General features: G+C 42.5%; 1 protein-coding gene across 1 annotated transcript in view; it reads right to left on the bottom strand.

Annotated features, from left to right (window-relative positions):
• Nucleotides 1-628: 628 nt before the first annotated feature.
• Nucleotides 629-22282, bottom strand: part of DMGDH (dimethylglycine dehydrogenase) — a 46565-nt gene continuing 24911 nt past the window's right edge. The window contains exons 13-16 of the mRNA XM_081133645.1: nt 21418-21575; nt 18108-18167; nt 6384-6518; nt 629-1078 (exon numbers count right to left, since the gene is read on the bottom strand). Coding sequence (XP_080989771.1) covers nt 863-1078; nt 6384-6518; nt 18108-18167; nt 21418-21575 — 569 coding nt within the window. The 3' untranslated portion in view covers nt 629-862. The remainder of the gene's footprint in view (nt 1079-6383; nt 6519-18107; nt 18168-21417; nt 21576-22282) is intronic.

Raw genomic sequence — 22282 nt, 5'->3', positions numbered from 1 at the left:
ATAATAATGTCCCATAAAGCTGCCTTCAGGGAAGTCATTAAGAAAATAAATATTTCAGAGAGCTGAATAAAATGTTCTATATCAAGCCCTGGCTGGGGTGGCTCAGTGGTTGGAGGGTTGGCCTGCGCCCCTGACGGTTCTCAGGTTTGACTCCATCAAAGGCATGTACGTGGGTTGCAGGTCCCATCCCCGCGCCCAATCTGGGTGAGTGGGAGGCAGCCAGTCAATGTGTCTCTCACATTGATGTTTCCTCTCTCCCTCCCCTCGCCCCCTTCTACTCTCTCTAAAAAAAAAAAAATCAATAGAAAAAAATATCCTCATTCCTCTGGTGAGGATTTAAAAAAATGTTATATATCAGTATTAAATTTTACTATTTTGATGAAAGATATATTGTGAAAAATTAAAACTATTCCTTATCAACTAAGAAGATATTTCTCAATGCAGTAAATCCAGTAACAGTATTGCCTTTGTTTTTATGTAAAACATAATTAATCTGTTTTCAGCTAATAAGAACCATATGCATATGCTCCTAAAATTATATAATGTCCTCTAATTCTGTTGTAAGAATGATTGTATGTTAATTAGCAAATACTTAAATGTTTTACTGATTGAATTTCATAAGCAACAATACAGGGTGATAAAAACATTCATTTTTAATTTCTTCATTTGAAACAACAATGTAAAGCCCTAATCCATTATTTGATCTTGCTGAGAAAACAGGAGGAAGTGTTTAAGATTCTAAATCTAGATTTTGATAATTTTGAAATGAATCCCTAATTATCCCTGCTTCCCTGCAAGCCAATTATAATTTTGCGTACAGTCGCATAGCAACCATAATTCAGTGGGCTGCTGAAGGTCTTTTTCAGATTTTGTCCATTCCACCTTTTTTCTGAAGCCGGTTTCGGGTTGGTTCCGTCAGTACCAGGGGTTCTTGTATGACGACTGCTGGGTAATGCTTGCCTAAGAGTTCAACTTCCACTTGCTGTCCTACCTTACTCAGCTCTACGGGGACGTATGCAAAGGCCAGGCTCTTCTGGATGCTGTAGCTGTAGCTTCCAGAGGTCGTGTTGCCAACCACCTGGAAAACAAGGCCCAGCGATCTTCAGTATCTTGGTCACAGCTTTGGGCTCCTTCCTCCAGATGAAAACACTTAAATTATAGATTCAACTCACAATCTGACAGTTTTATGATACGCTGTCTGTGGGTATAATACCAGGCGGAAACCTTCACTTTTTTGAGAAAATTAATGAACATTTACAAATTATGAAAAGTGATTCTCAAAGTACATATCTATATTACTTTGACATTTTTCATTTTTAAATAATAACACCTAGTTTCTTAATACCTGGCAGTATTTTGTGCAGTTTCATGCCAAGAGATCTAATAGAAGGAAGAATGGAATATTTTCATTTTAAACTTTTTAAAAAATTATCTTCTATTAACAGCATGGCAATAGTAAATATATGGGAAAAAAATCTAAAACCCCATATGCAAACTTAGTTAATTGTCCCTAGTGTGTGTGTGTGTGTGTGTGTGTGTGTTGGCAGGGGGGGGGGTCAGAAAATGCGCTCAAAGTAGTGCTCAATTAAACTATTTATCAATATATAGTCAATGGAAGGTACCCATTCTATATGCTTACAAGTGGCATTAACAATTCCCAGCAACTGCTAGGCCTCAAATAAATGTTAACTTTAGCCCTCTCTGGCTCTACCCTGTACGTGCTGGAGAATTAGTAGAGGCCTGTTCCCACCCTCATGAGCTTCCAGGCTTGTCAAGGAATTAACACAGAGATACAAGAAAATATAATACGTAGTCAAGACGGGCGACATAATTACGCCAGGATTTGTTCCACACTTTGAAGGCGGGTGAGTTAGGTGGGTGGAGATGGGGGAGGAAACCTTCCTGGGTGAGTGTTACGAGCGAATAATGCAATTTAAGGAGGCTGAAATGGTGTGACTTGGGAAGGCAGCAAGTGAAAGATACTGGACAAGGGCTCAGACTTAGGAGAGGAAAACCAAAGCTTTATGCCACACACACACACAAAAATTCTACATAACAAGCCTGATTAGAAGATAAGAGGATTACTGGAAACCGATCTAAAGGAAAGGTTGAAAGAGAAGGAAAAGCAAATTAAAATGCAAAATACATATGTCAGGTTAAAATGCCACATTTAAAAAAGTAAAAGACAACAAAAGCATAATCTGATTCATAGCCCTACTCAAAGCGGCTTCTGGCCACACGTCGCGGCGCTGACCCTCCAGCCTCGAGGCTGGCACAGGGGCCGCCCCTAGCTGCTGCCCAAACGTTCATGACCGTGCGTCAGCCTGGCGACGGTTCAGCCGCCTCAGCAAAGCACCCACTAGAGTCAACAGTCCTGTGAGAGTATGTCTAGTCTTTTAGATGCTCCACTTCCATGACGTTAAATAGGCTCCTATCTCTGCAGCCCGAGTTTTTAATTATCTCATTGAAATCCCAATTCAGAAGCTCTCCATATCATTTCTGAACTCGTTATGGTGAGAACTGGTTCATTAAAAACAAACAAACATGAATGCATTCATTAGCAAAGGCTTCTCTCTTGCAGATTATTAACTGCCAGAGTATTGCTGAGATAACAATATCTTCTCCTCCGGATCATAGTTAGGTGGTATAAGACAGCGATCTGGGTCGGGGGTGTTGGAGTTTCAGTCACTGCTTTTTGAAAGACTCTCTTGGTCACTTTGGTTTCACTTCCCAGGCTGTAAACCAGGGATCTGTGTTTGGAGCCCTGGGAAAGTTGATCTGACTTGCTCAGGCATCTTAAGGAAACAGGAGGAGGCCTGAGCAAGTCTCTAGGCCCAATCCCCTAACTCACTGAGTCCAAACCCCACAATCACTCGTCCAAGACCATGTACACCATGTCCTCAGGCCTTCCTGTCTCAACATCCCAGCAGTTCCTTCTGCGTTAAGTTAAAGAAATAGCATATTTATTTTGTGAAGGCTATTTTACAAATATTTATCGAATGCTTTGCTTTCTGCTTCATTACTTTCATTTCTCCTTTAATTCCTCTCCATGCTAGGAGTTAGTTGCCCAGAGTATTTTAGAAGTTTGGCCGTTCCATTTATCCTATTGCTAAATATCCAGGGAAGGATTTTTTTCTAGCATAACTTTTACATTGTTTCTACCTTAGAATCTTCCAGATTCAATTAAATTTGTTGCTTGTTTTGGCTCCGTGAATCACAGGAATGACCTGCCCTCACCCCCTGCCTAGTACACACTCGTTCCCATATTCTTCGTGAAATCAAACACTGGCCTTCTTTCTACCAATGTAAACAAGCCTCATTTATTTTTAGCCTTTTTTCATTCTTCTCTTACGAGACTTGAAGACGCCTCTAACTGACTAGAGAAGGTAACATGGTAAATGGCCTTTGAGGGCAGTCACATAATTTAAATTGGGTGATAAATTGTGTTTCTGTGGTGTTTTAGTTTATGAATAATGAAAAAGAAGACTTTCTAAATTCTCCAAACTTCCTTCTTCATAAACTTCTTCAAAACTCACCAGCAAAGCTGCTTTTATAACTAATGAAACCTCTTCCCGTTCCCACCTTTGTGCCCTGATTTTTAAAAAATTAAACCTTATTTAAAATTATAATCCCTCTCCCCAGCACTGCTCATCTCCAATTGGACTTTACTTTTCCTCAGGGTGCTAATCACGCTCTGACATGCCACTTATTTTATTATGTTCATTGTCTCTCTCTCCTTGCCCTGGAATCTCAACTCCATGGGGGCAGAGATTCTTGCCTATTTTGTTCCCTGCAGCATCCCTGGAATATTTCTGGCACACAGTGAACACTGGACAAAAGCTTGTTGAGTACGTGAATACATCTGTGCCCTCTCTCCCGCTGGAAATATTTGCAATAATGGAATGACAAATACCAAAGGCAGTGCAAGTCCAGACAAAGTCAGGAAATAAAGAGCAAAACCTATTTCATATCATTCTAGAGCCTAAAGAGGGTCATCCGCATGACAGAATGGAGACCCTACTAAGCACCGAAGAGCAGAGGAGCGGGTACAGGAAACTGAGAGATTTATTATTAATAAAGGATCCTACAAGCAGATTAGCATCTCGGTAAGCAGGTAGCAACGGCAGGAAAGATGAACAACGAGCATGTAAACTCAGTACAGAGATACGGCAAAGGCAGGTTCAAAAACGGAACTTGGGTTTCCAGCCCCCCCCCCCCCCCCCCGGCTTTGAGATAAAGTTAACACATAACATTGTGTACACTTAAAGCACAGGTGTCCAGGTTTTTTGACTTTAACTAGGGTCTCATCGTATTTAAGATAGCTGTCAGCTCACCCCGGCTGATGTGTGGCTGCATATAGAATATTATGGGGTAAGCTGTCATCCTGGGGCCCAGTAAAACAGACAGTTAGTGAAGGATGGGCACTGGATTATGAAGACCGAGGAAGCCGGATGAAAATAGAGTGAAGATGTAAAATGAAAGAAAGAGAAGGTGGGAGAAATAGAATCACTAAGAAAAAATTAATGAGAGGTGGGAAGAACCTGAGACATTATCTTCTCCAGTGGCTTCATTTTATAGATGAGAAAACTGAGGCCCAGAGAGGCTTAGGTCAGGGTGAGCAGTTAGTTCGTGGCAGAGGTGGTTGGTTACCAGTGGAAATTGTGGGCAAATTTGAAACTGGAGGAAGAGCCGATTAAGAAAAGAGGGCTGAGCCCGGCCGGCATGGCTCAGTGGTCGAGCGTCGACCTAGGATCCAGGAGATCGGGGTTCGATTCCCAGTCAGGGTACATGCCCAGGTTGCCGGCTCGATCGCCAGCAGGGGGCAGGCAGGAGGCAGCCGATCAATGACTCTCTCACCACTGATGTTTCTATCTCTCTCTCCCTCTCCCTTTCTCTCTCTAAAATCAATAAAGATATTTTTTTAAAAAAAAATAAAAGAGGTTTGAGCAAGAGGTTTAGAAGAGAAGGAGGAAGGGGGAGCAGTGAGGTAAGAGTAGGAATGGTCACAGAAGGACAAACTCAGCACAATTCCAGGTGAGGGGCTTAAGACAGAGCTTGAGATCTGGGAAAAGCCTGTTGGCTTCCCAGTGTCTAATAACACCCACCTGCTACTCAGATGGCTAGAACTGGGTAGATCATTGGTGCTGCGGAGAATATAGTGGGACATCAGCAGAGACAGAGAAGAGAGGGAACTGGGGTATTCAGCATGGCTTAGCAGAAAGGCTACGCAATTCAAAATCCAACAACACCTGGGTAAGAAATCAGCTCCCTCAGTCACGAGCTGTGTAACCTCAGGCAAGTTACTTCACCTCTCTGAGCCCAAAGCCTCATCAAAATGATCAGCCTCATTAAAATGAAGATGATCACACATAGCTGGGAGGGATGTGGTAAAATCAGATTGGAGAGTACATAAAAGACATCCTGCACATAGTAGGAACTCTGTAGATGTTAATTCTATGTCCAGCTGACCCATGCCTCAGCCCAAATGACCATTTTTTTAGTAATCCAAAGGCTGATATTTAATCCCACCAGCTTCCCCCACCTCCAGTGCTCTTTTCGTCACTGAAGGGATGGGGGGAAATGGAAACAAATATGAACTAGGCTGCAGTGCATGAGAGAAAACCCTTTCTGAGATGTTGGGTATTGACCAAGCAGATACTATTCAATATGAACTGGCGTTTAGGTCAAGGCCCTGTGCCCACCCCACGGTCTAAATCGAGTGCCCTACAGCTCCCTTAACACCAGCCAAAAGGCAGTAAAATCTTGAGCTAAAACGGGTTGTACAAATAGTCATGAAAAGTGGTGGAAATGAAGCCTACGGGCGAGTTACCTGTTTCACTGAATTCCGAGCGAGGATGTGATGTAACATCCCAAAGGGAGGTCAGTTGGTGCTTCCTGAAGAACCACGTCGTTTCTACTTTCCCTTTACTTTCTAAGGTTCTTCCCTTTATTGTCACAGATACTTTCATTTGGAAATTCTTTTTCCGTTAACATGCTAAGGTTAGAACCGCCTTCATCTGAGAGACGGTAAGTCAGAATGCCAAATTCTTTATAAAATCCGTCTCTTGCATTCACAGATAGGGAGGGGTGTGGTGAGCAAATAGACGCTTTTACCCCTAAATCATACCTTCTTCATTGTCAAATGTACTTCACGTCCTTGGGTTTATTTTCTTTAATCAAAGCATATGAATTTTATGTTTTCAAAAATGCGTAACATTTCGTTTTCCTTTAAGGTACTTGATTCCTGTTTCTTGAATGACAGCTCAGAAATCAAGCGTGTCATCCCACAAAGAGATCAAACGAGCAAAGCTCTACAAGGGAACAGAGACAGGAGAGTTTCCGCTGCGGGGAAGCGGGGCGGCGGCCGGGCCCTCCGCACTCACCTTGCCGTCGCACCAGACGCTTTCATTGCCCTCGGGATCCACGTCGTCCGTGGCCAAGGTGAGGCAGACCAGCCTCCGCCTCAGCCCCGCCGCTTTAATCCGCCTCAGCGCCTGCTTCCCTATGAAGTCCGCGGGCTGCGGGAACCCAACATAATGATGATGAATGAGCATCAGGCGCGGGCAAGGTCAGAGACGCAAGCATGCAAACTTGTCTTTGCTATTTCCTCGCCAATGACACAGTCAATAAAAATACAGATTGGATCAAACGTCTAACAAATATCCCTTAGTCCCAAATGACAGTATCCGGCACCCGTTCCTTTGAAATGGGTGAGACTTAGGGGGAATAACTTGTGAGAGCAATTTTACCTGAACCACCTGGACAAAAAAATAAGGTGTGATTTGGGGGTGGGGGACTGTAGAAGTGACCCTTGTCTCTCATGGTCCTGGACGGAGGTCCCGGCTGGCAGTGAGCAGCGCCCTCCTCGGTCTCTCCGTGCAGTAAGCCTTCCACAGGGGGGAAGTTCACTTTCTGAAACGTGGTGTCAAAGGCAACCCCCAAACGCCCATGTCTTTTCCCTTCTTCAGAATAACGGTCTGGGAACGTATTAACCGACTGGCTTGCGCTCATTAGTTCACTGGGAAGCGTGCTGAGCCCTGTGAGGCACTGAGCCAGGCCTGTGTGGTGACGAAATCACTCAGACACAGGCATTTGGTCAAAGAGCTTATTCCCCAGCATCGCGCTTTTCCACCTTTTGTTTCTCCTTCCACGCAACAGATGACAGATGACAGTCCTGTTCCGGAAACGTCCCTGTGGGCACGCTCAGGGTTACTCCCAGTGCAAGGCGAGTGACGGGAGTGACACTGTTACAGGGATAACCTTGAATCCAACCTTACGTGTGAAAAAAGGAGGAACCATGCAAACTCCAGGACTTCTGCATTTATCAGTATCACCTTACAGCGAGCAGGCGAGCAATAACTCGTCAGCGGAGGTACCATCCGACCCAACCAGAAGGCAGGGAAGCGTGAGAAACTAGCCAGGGCCGAGGGCAGGACGGAGCCGGGCGAGGCGCCTACACTCAGCGTGTTCAAACAGGCGTCTCCTATCTTACGGGGAAAGGGGGTTTGTGACATGCAAGTCACACCTCCGTGAGGGAGGTGTAATTAGAGTTACAACGTGGAAAATGAAATTCTCAAAACAGTTCTCATATACAGACTACTGAAGGGGAGGGGAGGGGAGGGGGGGAGGAGAGGGGAGGGGAGGGGGGAGGGGAGGGGAGGAACAATAACTTTGTTCAACAACAACTTCATTGACCAAAGAAGAGAGGAAACAACATTTCATGCCAAAAATGTCCTCTGCCACCAGCATTTAGGATTTTTAGGGCTCTTCCTGCACACAACACATTTTGAGTTGGATACAATAAGTCCTCTTAATCTCTCAGTTAAGCAGCAGGAGGGGTCCTCCCACACTCTCTGCCTGACACCCCCAGTTCACTCCTTTACTAATTCAGAACTTCTAGGACAGGCCCACGATGAAGTATGATTTCTATGGATATTGCAACTTTAAATTGCTGACCTGCACAGGAAGCTAATGAAAGTTTCCACTCGCCAAGGTTAAAATAATTGCAAAGTGAAAGTCCAATTCTTTCCCCTTCCCAGTGTGATCCTGATGGTGAGAACTAATCATAAAGTTTTATTATGAAGCCATATAAAAATTCAAAGAAGACTAGACCCGGTGTTATTTAAGACAGAACTACCAGGGGAAAGAAGGAAACAAGCCCACAGGAAAGAGCCTGACTCATTTGAATTCATATGTAGGAAAAATTTATGATAACAAAAGTCATAGCAAACCAATGTTCACTATAGTTAACATATGGATATGTAAATACAGAAAGAACTCCATAACAACAGTAACAGTTTCTTTTCTTTTTTTTTTAAAGAAGACTTACATCATGGGTAAATGACAAGGGGAGCTTTTTAGAGTTCCCATCTGCTCTCACACTTGGTTCTGTGGAAAAGCACTCACAACAATGAGAGAGGCCAATGCACACTACATAGTGTGATTTGTGGAGTGCCCAGAGATCCCAAATAGCCTCTTTATCTCCTGTTATGAAATCTGAATCTTTACTGTAAGAGATTCATTCAGATCTTGAAGGTTTTGGGTCTTCCTGAGTCCCTATTAAAGAATTTTCTATTATTTACTCAACTGTTATTACCCCCTGCTGTGTATCATAAACTGTGTCACACACAGGGTATTTGGAGCTAAAGAGAACATGGTTTTATAGCTTCTGGGAGGCCTCTGCGGAGATGTGACCTCTTCCCTCCACGTCGCAGCATGCCCGCTCTTGAAAGTCATATCTCCGCGATGATGTTATAACATATCAGGAGAAAGGAGAATAGTTTGAGATCACTGGAAACATGGTAGAACAGGACACACGATAGCACACAAATGAGCTACATCAGTTTGAAATATGACTCAATGTTGGTTCTGCTGGTTCAGTAAGAGTGTAAAAACCATAGCATTTTGTAAATTTAAAACAAGAATGTGTAATGTATGAAGGCAGAAATGCAAGCAAACAGATACTGACAGGGGTCTTTACAATAGGGGCTCAGGAAAGCATAAGATCATTCTCTCTGGGGTGGGAGAGCGGGTGGGTGGCATTCTGTCAGCAACAGTTCTGTAGAGGAAGTAGTTGGAACTGAATTGTTAAAGATGAGGTTTCGTGGTACCTATTGTCTGCATAGCCTTTCCCAAAAGTCCTGCACTTACATTATAATTTTATCTTTACAAGAACCCTCAGACGGTCCATTTGGGGTCTAAAAGAAGTGAATGAACTTGGCCAAAGAAATCAACAAACTGATTAAGACTGAAGCTCTCAGGAGTCCCAGCTCTGTTCATTTCATCTACTATGAGGGGCCTCCACCGAGGCATTTAAGCCAATATCTGCTATAGCCTTGGAGGGGCTGTGGTGAAAGCTGGCCACAACCAGAGCTTTCAGAAATGGGTCTTTTGGGGGTGCTGGGTGAGAGCTACTGGGGCAGGTGCCGGGGGGGAGGGTAAGGGGAATGAGATGTGCTAGAAAGGGAGCCTAACTCAACCTTTCCCAAATGCACAATTTTACCCAAGTCGAAGCAGAGACATAAGGTATCAGCTAATCACAAGAAACAGGAAAAGGGGAGACAACCTCAGAATACTTCTTTTAGAAGAGAAAAATTAAAGTAATAAATTCAGTAAAAAGAAATAATATTAATAAATAATATTTACAATTTACTAGGCACTTGCTATGTGCTAGACACTATGCTGAGGGTGTACATTCATGAGCTCATTTAATCCTCACGACATTCCTATGAGATAGACAGTTTTGCCCCAGTTTATGGAAAAGAGAGGCCCAGCGAAGTTAAGGCTCAGGGACACAGCAACATAACTCAGTGCCTTTAGGTTTTATCCATATATTTTTTAAATTAATGACTGTACCTGGAGACTATCATTGGCAGACACAGCCGATGTAAATAATCTAAAGAATATTTCTTTTAAATTATTTCTAGGTAGCCTCAACCTATTTTGAAATATATTCTCTACATAACAATATTTTTGTGCTACATAAAAGGATTTGAAAGTATTCTGAAGGTTAATACTAATGAAATTTGAAATCTATATCTACATATCCCTGAATTAGGAAGTGACCTTGTCAGCAATATTATTCTCAGACATGAATGAAAACAATACTCTAACAAACAATAGAAACTCAATTAAATGTAAGGAACACATACTTAAAGCACAGATACGAGGTGACACCCGCCCCTCGAGACAACCCTCCCTTCCCAAGTTAACCTGGTGCCTGACTTGGGAAGATTTAAAGTAGGGCAATGGCATTTCATTCTCATTTTACTTGGCTTTACTCCCAAGACTGTAGATTTTATTATATAGTTATTAATTATAAGTGACAGAGGAAAATATGTCTGAAAGTAAGTGCTGTGATTAAAACTGGTGCTTTCAAGATGACCTGAGAACAGAAATACATTTCTTTAATAAGTCACTGCCAAATTAACTGTATAAATAGCTATTCATGTCTTTGAGAAACATACATTTCTAGGGTACTGAGACTATAGCTTAAAAATAGCCTCGGCTTATATATATATATTTAATTTAGTGATTTTAAAGAGCAATAAGAGCTATTAAAACAGCCACCTGTAATACATACTAAACATAACATCCACATAGATGAAAGCTTTAAGTAGATTTTAAGTGAAATGTAACTACTCATCCCTTATTAGCTCTATTAAAAGCACACACATTAGCTAAAAGTATATGGAAATGAAATAAACCAGTATATTTTTGTCCATGATTGTCAGGGCAATGGAGAGTTCTCAGCTGTAGCTAAAGTCAAATTCAATTGTAGCAGAAGGAAGGTTCTCATAGAGAGTCAGGGTAGTAAGTAGGCTCTTACGGGCCAGGAGAGAATTTATACCCTGGTCTAGAAATGATTGGAAGTAATTCTCTAGATTGCTTTTATTTTATTATTTTAATTTTAACAGCTTAACTAAACATGCAATAAATTTACATATTAAAAGTATACCATTTGATACGTTTTAATGCATGTGTACGCTCCTGAAACCGTCACCACGATGAAGATGATGAGTATGTCCCTCATCCCCAGAAGTCTGTTCATGCCCCTATCTCCCAGCCCTCCCTACACCCCCTCGTGCCCCTAAGGAACCTTCTGTCACTAAAAACTACTTTGCATTTTCTAGTTTATATAAATGCAATCATACAATATATACTCTTGATCTGGATTCTTTCACTCAGCATAATTAGTTCGAGACTCATCTGTGGCGTTATGTGTATCAATAGTTTATTCCTTTTTATACTAGGAATCCAATGAGTGTATATTTGTTTACACACTCATTGATGAACTTTTAAGTTGTTTCCAGCTTAAGGCGATTACAAATAAAATGCCTATGAACATTTGTGTACAAGTATTTGTATGGGCACATGCTTCCTTTTTTTCTTGGGTGAATAGCTAGGGGAGAAATGGCTGGATAAAATGGCAGGCGTATGTTAACTTTTTAAGGAACTGTGTTATAAAGGGGTGCACCACTTGGTTTTACATTCCCACCAGCAGCATGTGGGGGTTCCTGCTCTCCCACGTCCTCGCCAAACACTGGTGTCGGTCAGTCTCTTTAACTTCAGTTATTCTAAGAGACATGTAGCAGTATCTCATCATAGTTTCATTTATTTCCTTAATGACTGACATTGGACACCTTTTTCTGTACTTGTCTACCATTCCCATCTCTTTTTATGTGAAGTGTCTGGTGAACTCTTTTACTCATTTTTAATTGTTTTTCTTTTGAGTTTTGGAAGTTCTTTATGTATTCCAGGCACGAGTTCTTTTTTAGATACATGCTTTGCAAATATTTTTCCCCAGTCTGTGTCTTGTCTTTTCACTTGTCTAATAGTATCTTTCAAAGAGCAGAAGCTTTTAATTTTTGAATTTTTTAAGTCCTTATTAATTTATTCTTTCATGTATCATGCTTTTGGTGTATATCTAAGAAATCTTTGCCTAACGCAGAATCACAAAGAATTCCTGCTGTTATCCCTAGGGATTTTGTCATCTTTTTTACATTTAAGTCTATGATTAATTTTTACTTAATTTTTTTATCTGGTGCCAGATACAAAGTTTATTTTTTAGCATATAAACATCCAGTTGTTTCCTGCACCATTTGTTAAAAAGGCTTTGCATTCTGAACTGCATTGCCTTTGTACTTTTGTCAAAAATCAGTTGTTCGTATATGTTTGGGTCTGTTTCTGGACTCCACTATGTTATATTGATCTACAGGTGACCCCCAATTTATAAGTGTTTGACTTAACGATTTTTTTGACTTTATGATGGCACAAAATCAATATTCATTCAGTAGAAAGTGTACTTTGAATTTTGGTCTTTCTCCAAAAGACCTGTACGATCCTCTCTTGTAATGCTGGGCACTGGCAGAGAGATGATTTTGCCCAACTGTAGCTAATGTAAGTGTTCTGAGCCCGTTCAAGGTAGGCAAGGCTAAGCTATGATGTTTGATAGGTTAGATCTATTATATTTTTGATATATTTCAACTTACAATGAATAGTAAGTTGAGGAGCATCCGTATTTGCCTTTCTTGATATCAAGACCTCCCTGTCTTATCACTGTAGCTTAAATCAGGTTGTGAGAGCCCTGCAACTTTTTTCTTTTCCAAAGTTGTTTGAATTTTACAAAGGGGGCAAGAACATACAATGGGATAAAGATATTCTATGAAATAAATGGTATTGAAAAAAATTGGACAGATACATGCCAAAAAAAAAAAAAAAAAAAAGCTAGACCACCTTCTCACACCATATACAAGAATAAACTCAAAATGGATTAAAGACTTAAATGTTAGACTTGAAACCATAAAAATCCTAGAAGAAAACATGGGCTGTAAAATCTCTGACTTTTCTCGTAGCAATATTTTTTTGGATATATCACTGCAGGCAAGGGAAACAAAAATAAATAAATAAATGAGACTACATCAACCTAAAAAGTTTTTGCACAGCAAAGGAAACCATCAACAAAATGAAATGACAACCTACGAAACGGGAAACATATTCTCCAATGATACATCTGATAAGGGGTTAATATATAAGGTCTTTATATAAAACCTCTTATAAGGGTTTATATAAAGCTCGACACCAAAAAACAAACCACCCAGTTTTAAAAATGGGCAGAGGACCTGAATAGACACTTCTCCAAAGAGGACATACAGATGGCCAAGAGACACATGAGAAAATGCTCAACGTTGCTAATCATCAGAGATGCAAATTAAAGCCACAGTGAGGTGTCACCTCACACCTGGCAGAACGGCTCCATCAACAAGTCAACAAATGACATGTGCTGCCGAGGGTGTGGGGAAAGGGGAGCCCTAGTGCACTGCTGGGGGGAATGCAGACTGGGGCAGCCACTGTGGAAAACACTATGGAGGTTCCTCAAAAAATTAAAAATGCAACTGCCTTTTGACCCAGTGATGCCACTTCTGGAAATACACTTGAAGAATCCCGAAACGTTAACTGGAAAGAATACATGCTCTCCTATGTTCATTGCAGAGTTATTTACAGCAGCCAAGATTTAGAAGCAGCCCAAGTGCCCATCAGTAGATGAGTGGATAAAAAAGCTGTGGTATTTATACAATGGAATACTACTCAGCTATAAAAAAGAAAATTAAATAAAATTTTTAAAATATGAGAATATTCTGCTGAACATAGTGTGGGGAATGCTGGTAGCTTCTTTGAAATATCATTATAATATAATTCCATTTACTGGGGAGCACGATGGGAAATAGTTTGCAAGTAGGCAAAAAAGAAAAGCATCGTATGGTTTAAAAGACTCATACTCCAGATAATTCTAACATGTAGCCAAGACTGAGAGTCACTGAAAATTTTCTGTCTCCTCAATTGCTACTACTATTTACCTAAAATATCCTCAACAGAGTTGGGTACTTTTACCACTGTAGCATATTAAAAATTCCCTTCTAACTTCTTGTTTGTCAATAGTGATTTAGTTCCACTTTGATGTTTTAAAAATGCTAATATTGCCCAGCCGGGCGTGACTCAGTGGTCGAGCATCGACCTGGGATGCAGGAGATCGGGGTTTGATTCCCAGTCAGGGCACACGCCTGGGCTGTGGGCAGCCGATCAATGACTCTCTCATCATTGATGTTTCTATCTCTATCTCTCCCTCTCCCTTCCTCTCTCTGAAACCAATACAGACATATTTTTTAAAATTCTAATATTTATTGAATACTGAGGATGTAGTAGGCCTGGGGATAAGCTCTCTGCTACTGTACTGCTTTTTGTTTCGTTTTGCTTACTGAATAGTCAGGCTCTAAATAATTTTTCTACAAAGAGAGACCCTGTATTTTCTAGAATCAACATTGTCTTCTAACTTGTGATTAATATATATTACATTTTACTCCATTTCTCTGGTTAGAAACCCAAGACAGGGAAAGAGAGGGAGAGAAGCAGGGGGATGGGGGATCTTCAGAAAAAATATTCTGATCTGGTTTAAACACATTACACTCAGTACTTGATTCTCTGTGAATCTTGGCTGAGGTTCTTTGGAAATGGACAAAGATTCAGTAATTCCAAGAGGAAAATTCCAAGAATACATATGCCTCCATTTTAAGGCAGCTGATTTTCCTTTTGCTCTTGATTAATGCATTTCTTCCATTTAAAAAAAAAAAAAAGCCACTAACCTTTCCCCCCGAAAGTAACTTCCTTTGGAACAAATTCTAATACCAATAGGAACAATGATATGAGTTTCAGGTAAAGGGGTTTCAGCTGAGGGAATCTAAAAGCAGATACAAGCGTTCGGTTATTTTCCCCTGCATCACAGCCCTGGCTCGCGCTTCCTTTCCAGGCCTACGCTCACTCTCCACAGGATGGTGCTGTTTTGTGCAGCTAAACAACCCTCCTCCCGTGGACCATATTTTCACAATTATGGCTAACAGTGTTTCCTACAGCGTTAGTTCCTGAAATGCCATCTGTTCCAAGCTTCACAAGATCTGAGAGCAACCAGGAGTTACATCTTTAACTTTAACCCTGTGGTGTAGAAAGGTGTTCAGTAAATGAAACTTAATGTTAACTAGATGAGTGAATTTTGCACAGGTGTTAACCTGCTTCACTGAAGCCAGTGCCATGGGGACTGCGGCTCAAACAACTGGAAGGAAGGAAGGCAAGCGCAGTCACACCACCTTCCTTGCCGTCTAAGATTTCTTCATTATTCCAGTTTTCTTTTCTCTACTTTTACACCCGTTTGACAAGAACTCAATTTGCCCTTATGAAGCCTAATGGTCCATCTCCTTACTCACCTCTTTTCCTTCTTAAAATAGGCAATGCAGCTATTCTGATCCCACCATGAATCTCAGAATTTGTTATAACAAAAACATGACTATGGGAGGTATCAGTTAATGGAGTGGGGTCCATGTAAACTCTATGATATATGTTCTCCAAAAAAGGAATTCCTGGGCAGTTATTCAAGGCTGGTAAGCTTTTTATGGGAAAGGACCTGCTGGGCAAAGTGACGGGTGAGAAGGCACTACAGTGAGGTCAGAGCCCAGCCTGGGCGAACCCTGCTGGCTGCGCCTCTCTGCCGTCCGTTTCCTCCCCTCAAGCGAGGAGGTGGCACTGAGCGATCTGCAGGCCCTCCTAGTTGTGACACAGTTGCATCTCTGCATTTTTCTTCATACTACGGCTCAAACAATCATTATGTAAATGCTTAAGGGCCCAGCAGGGGACTCTACATAGAGGCACACCTGGTTCTACTGCTCTTCGCTTTATTCTGCTTCATAGATGTTGTGTTTTTTACAAATGGAAGGCAAGGCTCTCCAACAGCAGCAGGACTACAACTTGCTTTATTGCAATATTCAAGCATCGAGGCCTTGCCTTCCCTTTCTAAAAAAATCCACGATATCTGGAAGACCAATAAAGCGAACAGCAATAAAATCGGGTATGTCTGCAGGATCTAAACAAAGCTGACCCAACCTATTCCCCTGTTTGGAAATGAGCAAGCACCAGCTTGGCTCAGTTGACACCCACTAACCACCTGAGTCAACATAACTGAAAAAGGCTGGCTCAGGTAGGTCCAGGTCCTGGTGCTGCACAGACCTTCACCCAGTGAGAGCATCAGACATTAACTTTGTGACACCAGAATGAGGAGCAACAATTCAGAAGTCATAAAAACACACCACCGTCAATCAAAATCATGATCTGTTCAACTAACTTAGTTCTGAGCTGGGCTTTGGCTATTGAAATAATTTAGAGGAACTAATAAATACGCAATCCACACCTGCTTACAACCATAAAGGGAGTTTTAAAATCCATTTTCAATACGAAGAGATAATTTATCTATGCCTTATTCCCAAACAATAATATCCAAACACTGAGCAAAAGAGACAGTTATCTATTTACCTATCGGCGACCAACAGTGGAGCTTTAGTGCTTTCAAGAGCCAGGCCATTTTTACCCTTATTTGAAACAGCTAACCCAAGACTTCTGTTATCAGGAGCAATCTGCTGCCAGGGTCTACTTGAATTCCAAGCACCTGCCTCCTCTGGTCTGGAGGCAGATGGTACATCATAAAAATAAAAGTCAAGGGGAATATGCACAGAAAGATATTCCCTTTAAAGCCCTTTAGGAGGAGGCTCTTTTTCTAAAATTCAATACTGTAAATATACATGTTTATGTTACTATCTTAGCTCAGAATTTGGGAACTGAAGCAGGGGCATTAAAAAAGTTTCCTTAGCCTGATTCATATGCATGTGTGCTCCCATATTTCCATAGGATGGGAAAACAGCCTTTACTTTAGCTTATTAGCACCTAAGGCAGGACGGTTTGTTACTGGAATTCTCACAAGTATCCGGAACAGCAATAGCTGTTGTTCCAACTTACAACCTAACCGCAGCTCCATCGAGCTCTCACAGTAACCAAGACGCTGCTCAATGGGTGTCTCAGTCAGAGAGAGCTGCTGTAACAAAGCGCCACAGGCTGGGTGGCTTAAGCAACAGGAATTTATTTCTCACAGTCCTGGAGGCTGGGAAGTCCACGATCAAAGTGCCAGGCAATTCAGTCCCCCTCTAAGTGCCCTCTCCCTGGCTTGCAGATGGTCACCTTCTCGCTGTGTCCTTACATGTACAGAGAGGGAGCCTCTGGTCTCTTCCTCTTCTCATAAGAACACAAATTCCAACACGGGGGCCCCACCTCACGATCTCATCTAAACCTAATTATCTCACAAAGGCCCCACCTCCAAATAGCATCACATTATGGGGGTTAAGATCTGGGCTTTAGCACATGAGTTTTGGAGAAACACAACATCCCGTCCACAAGCATGGGATAACCTCATACATATGTTTATAGGGCTTGTATAACTAAGCTAAGCTATAATAAGTTGGCCTCATAATATGCTTTTCCATAATAATTATGTAGGGTGGCGCTTCTCAAACTTCAGCTGCACCAGAATCCCCTGCAGCTTGGTAAAACCAATTTCTTGGCCTGACCCCCAGAGATTCTGGTTTAGCAGGTCTGGGGTGGAGCCTAAGCAGCTGCATTTCTCACAAGCTCCCAGATGATGCTGATGTGTTCTGCCTGAGGACTGCACTTCGAAAACCACTGGGGTAGGAGTTCCCTTTAGAACGTCAATATCAGTTATGATTCTTTGGGCCTGTATTGGCTTCTCAGTAAATACCAATTTTATGCTGAACACATTTGAAATGTCTCATTTGCTTATACTCAGATGTTGCAGTTACATACAGAGATGCTTAGCAAGCAGACGGACAGATGTGCTGAAGTGAGCTGCTCTGTGCTGGGAGCACCCGGGAGATCCAGCAATGCAGCATGTCTGACTAGCTGATGTGTGGCTTCACAAGTCACCAGGTTTTACAAGGATGTCCGCTGACATCTTATCCTTACTAACGTTTATCTTAGAATGTAGATTTAGGCTTTAAAGTTGTTGGAATCAGCTCTTACCTCTACAAGCACGCTGCAAGAGATTGAACTGATACCAAATTTTGACAAAGCTTAATATGAAGCACTTGAGCAATGCTTAGCATTTCCATCCAACTCATTTGTCCTATAATCACACTTGGTTAAATTTTAAAGCAAGGCTCTGTCATGAGACAGCATAATTTTAAGATTTACTTCAAGTACACTTTGGAATGTAAACATACCTTGTTTAGCTTTACAAAATATTCCAGTCCAGCTTCCAAGGGATTTGTATCACAGTTCATCTAAAAGGGAAACACACGGTTTAAATCTTAGACAAGTGAAAATAATTTCAGTGACTTTCAAGTATTTTTTTTTTTTTTTTTTTTTTAGGAAAGAGAATACTTTTTGATTTTGAATACAGATTGTGAAAAAGGAAAATTATGGGCTGGTCTTTAAAGAGATTTTTTTTAAATCTAAAATTCAAATGTAGCCTTTCAGTTATCATTTCAATAGCAAAGCAAAACCTAACATTCACAGTTTGTTTCCATGAGTTTTATTATAATAAATATCCAAGGGTCACCACCACATGATGTTCCTCCCAGAAACAAGACTTTCATATATTTTTATGTAATGATTTAGCATAATTAGGTTTTGAGAAGTTATGACTTAATTTACTTATCTCACAGTTAGCCAGGAATCAGGATAAATAGAGGAGAAAGCAGGTGGTAGGAAAATGACTCCTACAGAGTTTAGGAAAAGAGACAAGGGAAAAACAGAGGTTGAAGCTCAATCTTTTCTTTCTTCTTTCTTTCTCTCTCTCTCTCTCTCTCTCTCTCTCTCTCCCTCCCTCCCTCCCTCCCTCCCTCCCTCCCTCCCTCCCTCCCTTCCTTCCTTCCTTCCTTCCTTCCTTCCTTCCTTCCTTCCTTCCTTCCTTCCTTCCTTCCTTCCTTCCTTCCTTCCTTCCTTAGGTTTCCTTTTCTGGGATTCAAACTAGGCATAAATGTTTTCACATGATCCTCTTGAAGATATCCTTTAGGATAATTTATAAAATGGCTTCATTCCTGTCTCCTGATTATTGGGACCCATCAATGACACTGTCAGCCTTGATTAATTGGTTGAAAATTCCAGAGCAGAAGGAGTAATTTACGAATGTTCCCTAAGCCCTGGGAATCATAATCGTCGCAGAGATGTTTTATCATTTCCTCATGCACCCCGACAGCAGGTGGGTTCGCTCACTGTTAATAGGACAGGGAGCTGTGTCATAGAGGGTTAGTTAATCCCTGTAAATTGGCTTCTAGCCTTAAAGAAATTTTCTGAAAATCATGAATATAAGTCAGGAAAAAAACCAAAGATGGAGAATGACATAGGCCCTTCTGCTGTAGCCGTGAGCCCAGGAAGCACATGACCTTTGTCCTCGGGTTCCAGGGCAGTCCGTGCCACATCTGAGCCAAAGCCGCCACCACAAAGGCGATGAACAGTTGGCTCGCTGTGTGCACTTACTCCCCCGGTATCTGGCCCAAGGGCTTCTTTGCCATGAATCCTGTGCTGCGTTGGTAGGAAAGGGTGGTCTGAGCAAACACGTGCAAGGAGCCCAGAGCGAAGGCGAGCACAGCTCCACGTACATACACAGTAAGAAAGGCTGTTTTCTGGAAGTTTCCCACAACAGAAAGTCCTACACAACTCCGCAGTCCAAGTCTTCACATCTGCCCAAACCTGCCCCGTGTAGGTCCTATGTTCTCTCCTTTCTTTGACGATCCATGAATCCAAACCGCAGTTACAGTTTTTAAATTTCATATTTAAATGCCACCGGTAATAAGATGAGTCCCTTATGCTTGCTAGGAGCGCCACCAGGGCTGACCACGGGCCCCGAGCCTGCAGGCTGGGCGGAGATGGGCCTCAGTCTCTTCAAACACAGCTGAGGCATCACCGTATGCTTCAAGTAAGAGCTGAAGCCACTACTTGGGACTGAATCTGGAGGTGATGGATCTTGTTTGTTTGTCTTGTTGTCTTATTTGGGTCACTTTCGCTCCCAGAGAACTTCTCTAAACCTCATAAAAAGTAGCCAAACTTTTTAAAAACGACAACAGGCCAGTAGCATAAACCAGAGGAGTAATATAGACTTGTTTCACGTGATATAAAACGTGATCTTATATTTTCTAATTGATTTGAGCAACTCTAAAAGTATTTTTTATCTGCTCCAAGTTTTAGAATTTCTCTGGGGGGGGAGGGGATTAAAACACAGCCCAGCGGACGGACGGCTGTGACACCACTAGAGGGCGCGCTGGCACTGCCGGGACTTCCAGGGAGGGGGCGGGAGATAGAAAGGCAGGAGGTGGCGCAATGCCGCCTCCAAAGGCTGCTTCTGCAGCTCTGGGCAGCGGGCGGGCACAGAGCTGTCCTGTTTCTGCCCGCGCCGCAGCCTCGTCTAGGGCCCTGGTTGCAGGCTGGCAATCCCGTAACGGAGCATCTCTCCTGCAGATAGTCCCCAGGGCCCTTCTTCTTAGGTGGCTCCAGGAGGCTGCCCTCCCCACCTCAAACCCACTTTGCTCTCCAGCTAAATTCATCCGATTGTGTGCTCGGCACTTTATAGACTATTAGCTATAATTCTGAAGGAGAAAAATGATCTGTATTTCATAGGAAAGCGAGCAGAGGCTGGAGAGTCAAGGCCACATATGCGGTGGAGTGTAAATTCAAACCCCAGAGACCCCGCTCTAAAGGGCATCCTTTACCACTGCTCCTCACCTCCCCTCTCAACCCCACTGTCCTCTAAGGAAACAACTAGGGGTCTGAAAAAACTCAGGGGTCCAGAGAGAGCCTGCTATATGGGAGATAAAACAGAAGAACAGGGTCTGAGCCTTAGTTTGGCCTCTTCGTGTAACCCGGGCCAAGCTGTTTACTGTTTCTCAGTGTGCAGAATGGGGGTAACTTAGATACCCCGGCTCCCGACCCCTTGTCCAAGAATCGCCAGTAGTCAGGAGAGCTGAGAAGGTATGTGAAACCACGCATATGAAAACGGTGTGACACTGTACAAATAGAAATTTTTACCTCCTATTATCAGTGGTAGAAGTAGGCTAGACAACACATCCTAGAACATCAGCTCTGCTCCCAGAAAGAGACTATTGGTGTCATTTCCCCAAGAGGAACGTGACAAGAAGGAAATGAGAATGGGCGTCATGACGGGGGAGGGGGGATCTGAAAGGCGGTCCCCAGTCGTGTGGGGAAGGCAGGCCCCTCGGAGCAGCCACAGCTCCACACAGTCAGGGACGGGTGTCCAGGGCTCTCTGCCAACAGGAGGAATTAGGCAGAATAAACATTATGTCATAATTCCACTGAACTTTCAACTGGGAAATTGAAAAGAAAAACCTCTTCCCCTAATTAAATAAAGTTATCGAATAACACATAATTTCTCCTACAATCAGAGCCAATGTTAAAGCAGTTAAAACTAGCCCTTATAAAAATAATGAAAAAAAAACCAAAACGAATGAAACTAGCCCTTATATAAAAATCAGATACAATAAACAACATTTTTATGAAGACGCTAGCATTTCAAACCTCCGACCCCCAGGCTCTGAACGCTTTCTCCAGCCTTAAGACATTCATGGCGTATGTTCCGAAGTTGTCGATCCCCTCCTCCTGGCCTGCACCCATGATGGCCTCGTAGAGTGCGGCAGAATCTTCTCGTCTGTGGTACAGCTCCCAGCCCAGCTCACCTGAAATGACCCCACAAGTGCCACATCAGAGGAAGAACAACGGTCACAAGGTCTAACGTGCTTTAGCTGAAACACATAAATAAGTAGAGAGATTCCATTTATGCAACACAGACGTTGCTGAGTTTTAAAAGACCAGTTCATAAAAAAAAAGTTCCAACAAAAGCCCACTGCCCAGGAGGCTGCCATGTCGCAGGTGCGTGCGTGCCCAGTCCCATCTCTCACGCAGAGGGCGCTCTCTAGGACAATCCTCACATGGCCTGAAAGGCTGCGGTGCAGCAGGAGTTCACCTTGACCCTTGACCCCGGCTGCCTAATGTTGAGTGATCACCATGGCACAGTTCATCCAGATAAGGGGTTCAAGGTTTAGGCACCTCCACTCCTAGCTCCTTGCCCCCAAATCACAAGGCTTAAAACAATAAGCACCTGACATTCATTGAAATAGTCTTCACTGTGGGATAGTCATGGCCTCTAACCCCCCTAACCCGCCCTTTCTTCCCCACTTGGTCATGTCTTTCACCATTAGAGCTGCAGGCAAAAACCAAAGGGAATGAAACCCAACCCAGCCTACTTATTTTTTATTCTGCTTCTGCTTCATTCTGGTGACCATGTTGCCAAGGGTAGGTAGAAGAGGGTGGGGAAAAGGTGCACGGATGCCAGGGAAGGGCCATGGCCTCTGTGCTGTGTGTTCTCCTTGTTGCCAATGTCGAG

This window comes from Miniopterus schreibersii (assembly GCF_964146895.1).
Source record: "Miniopterus schreibersii genome assembly, chromosome: 3".
NCBI lineage: Eukaryota > Metazoa > Chordata > Mammalia > Chiroptera > Miniopteridae > Miniopterus > Miniopterus schreibersii.
This window is presented reverse-complemented; position numbering and strand designations above follow the sequence as displayed.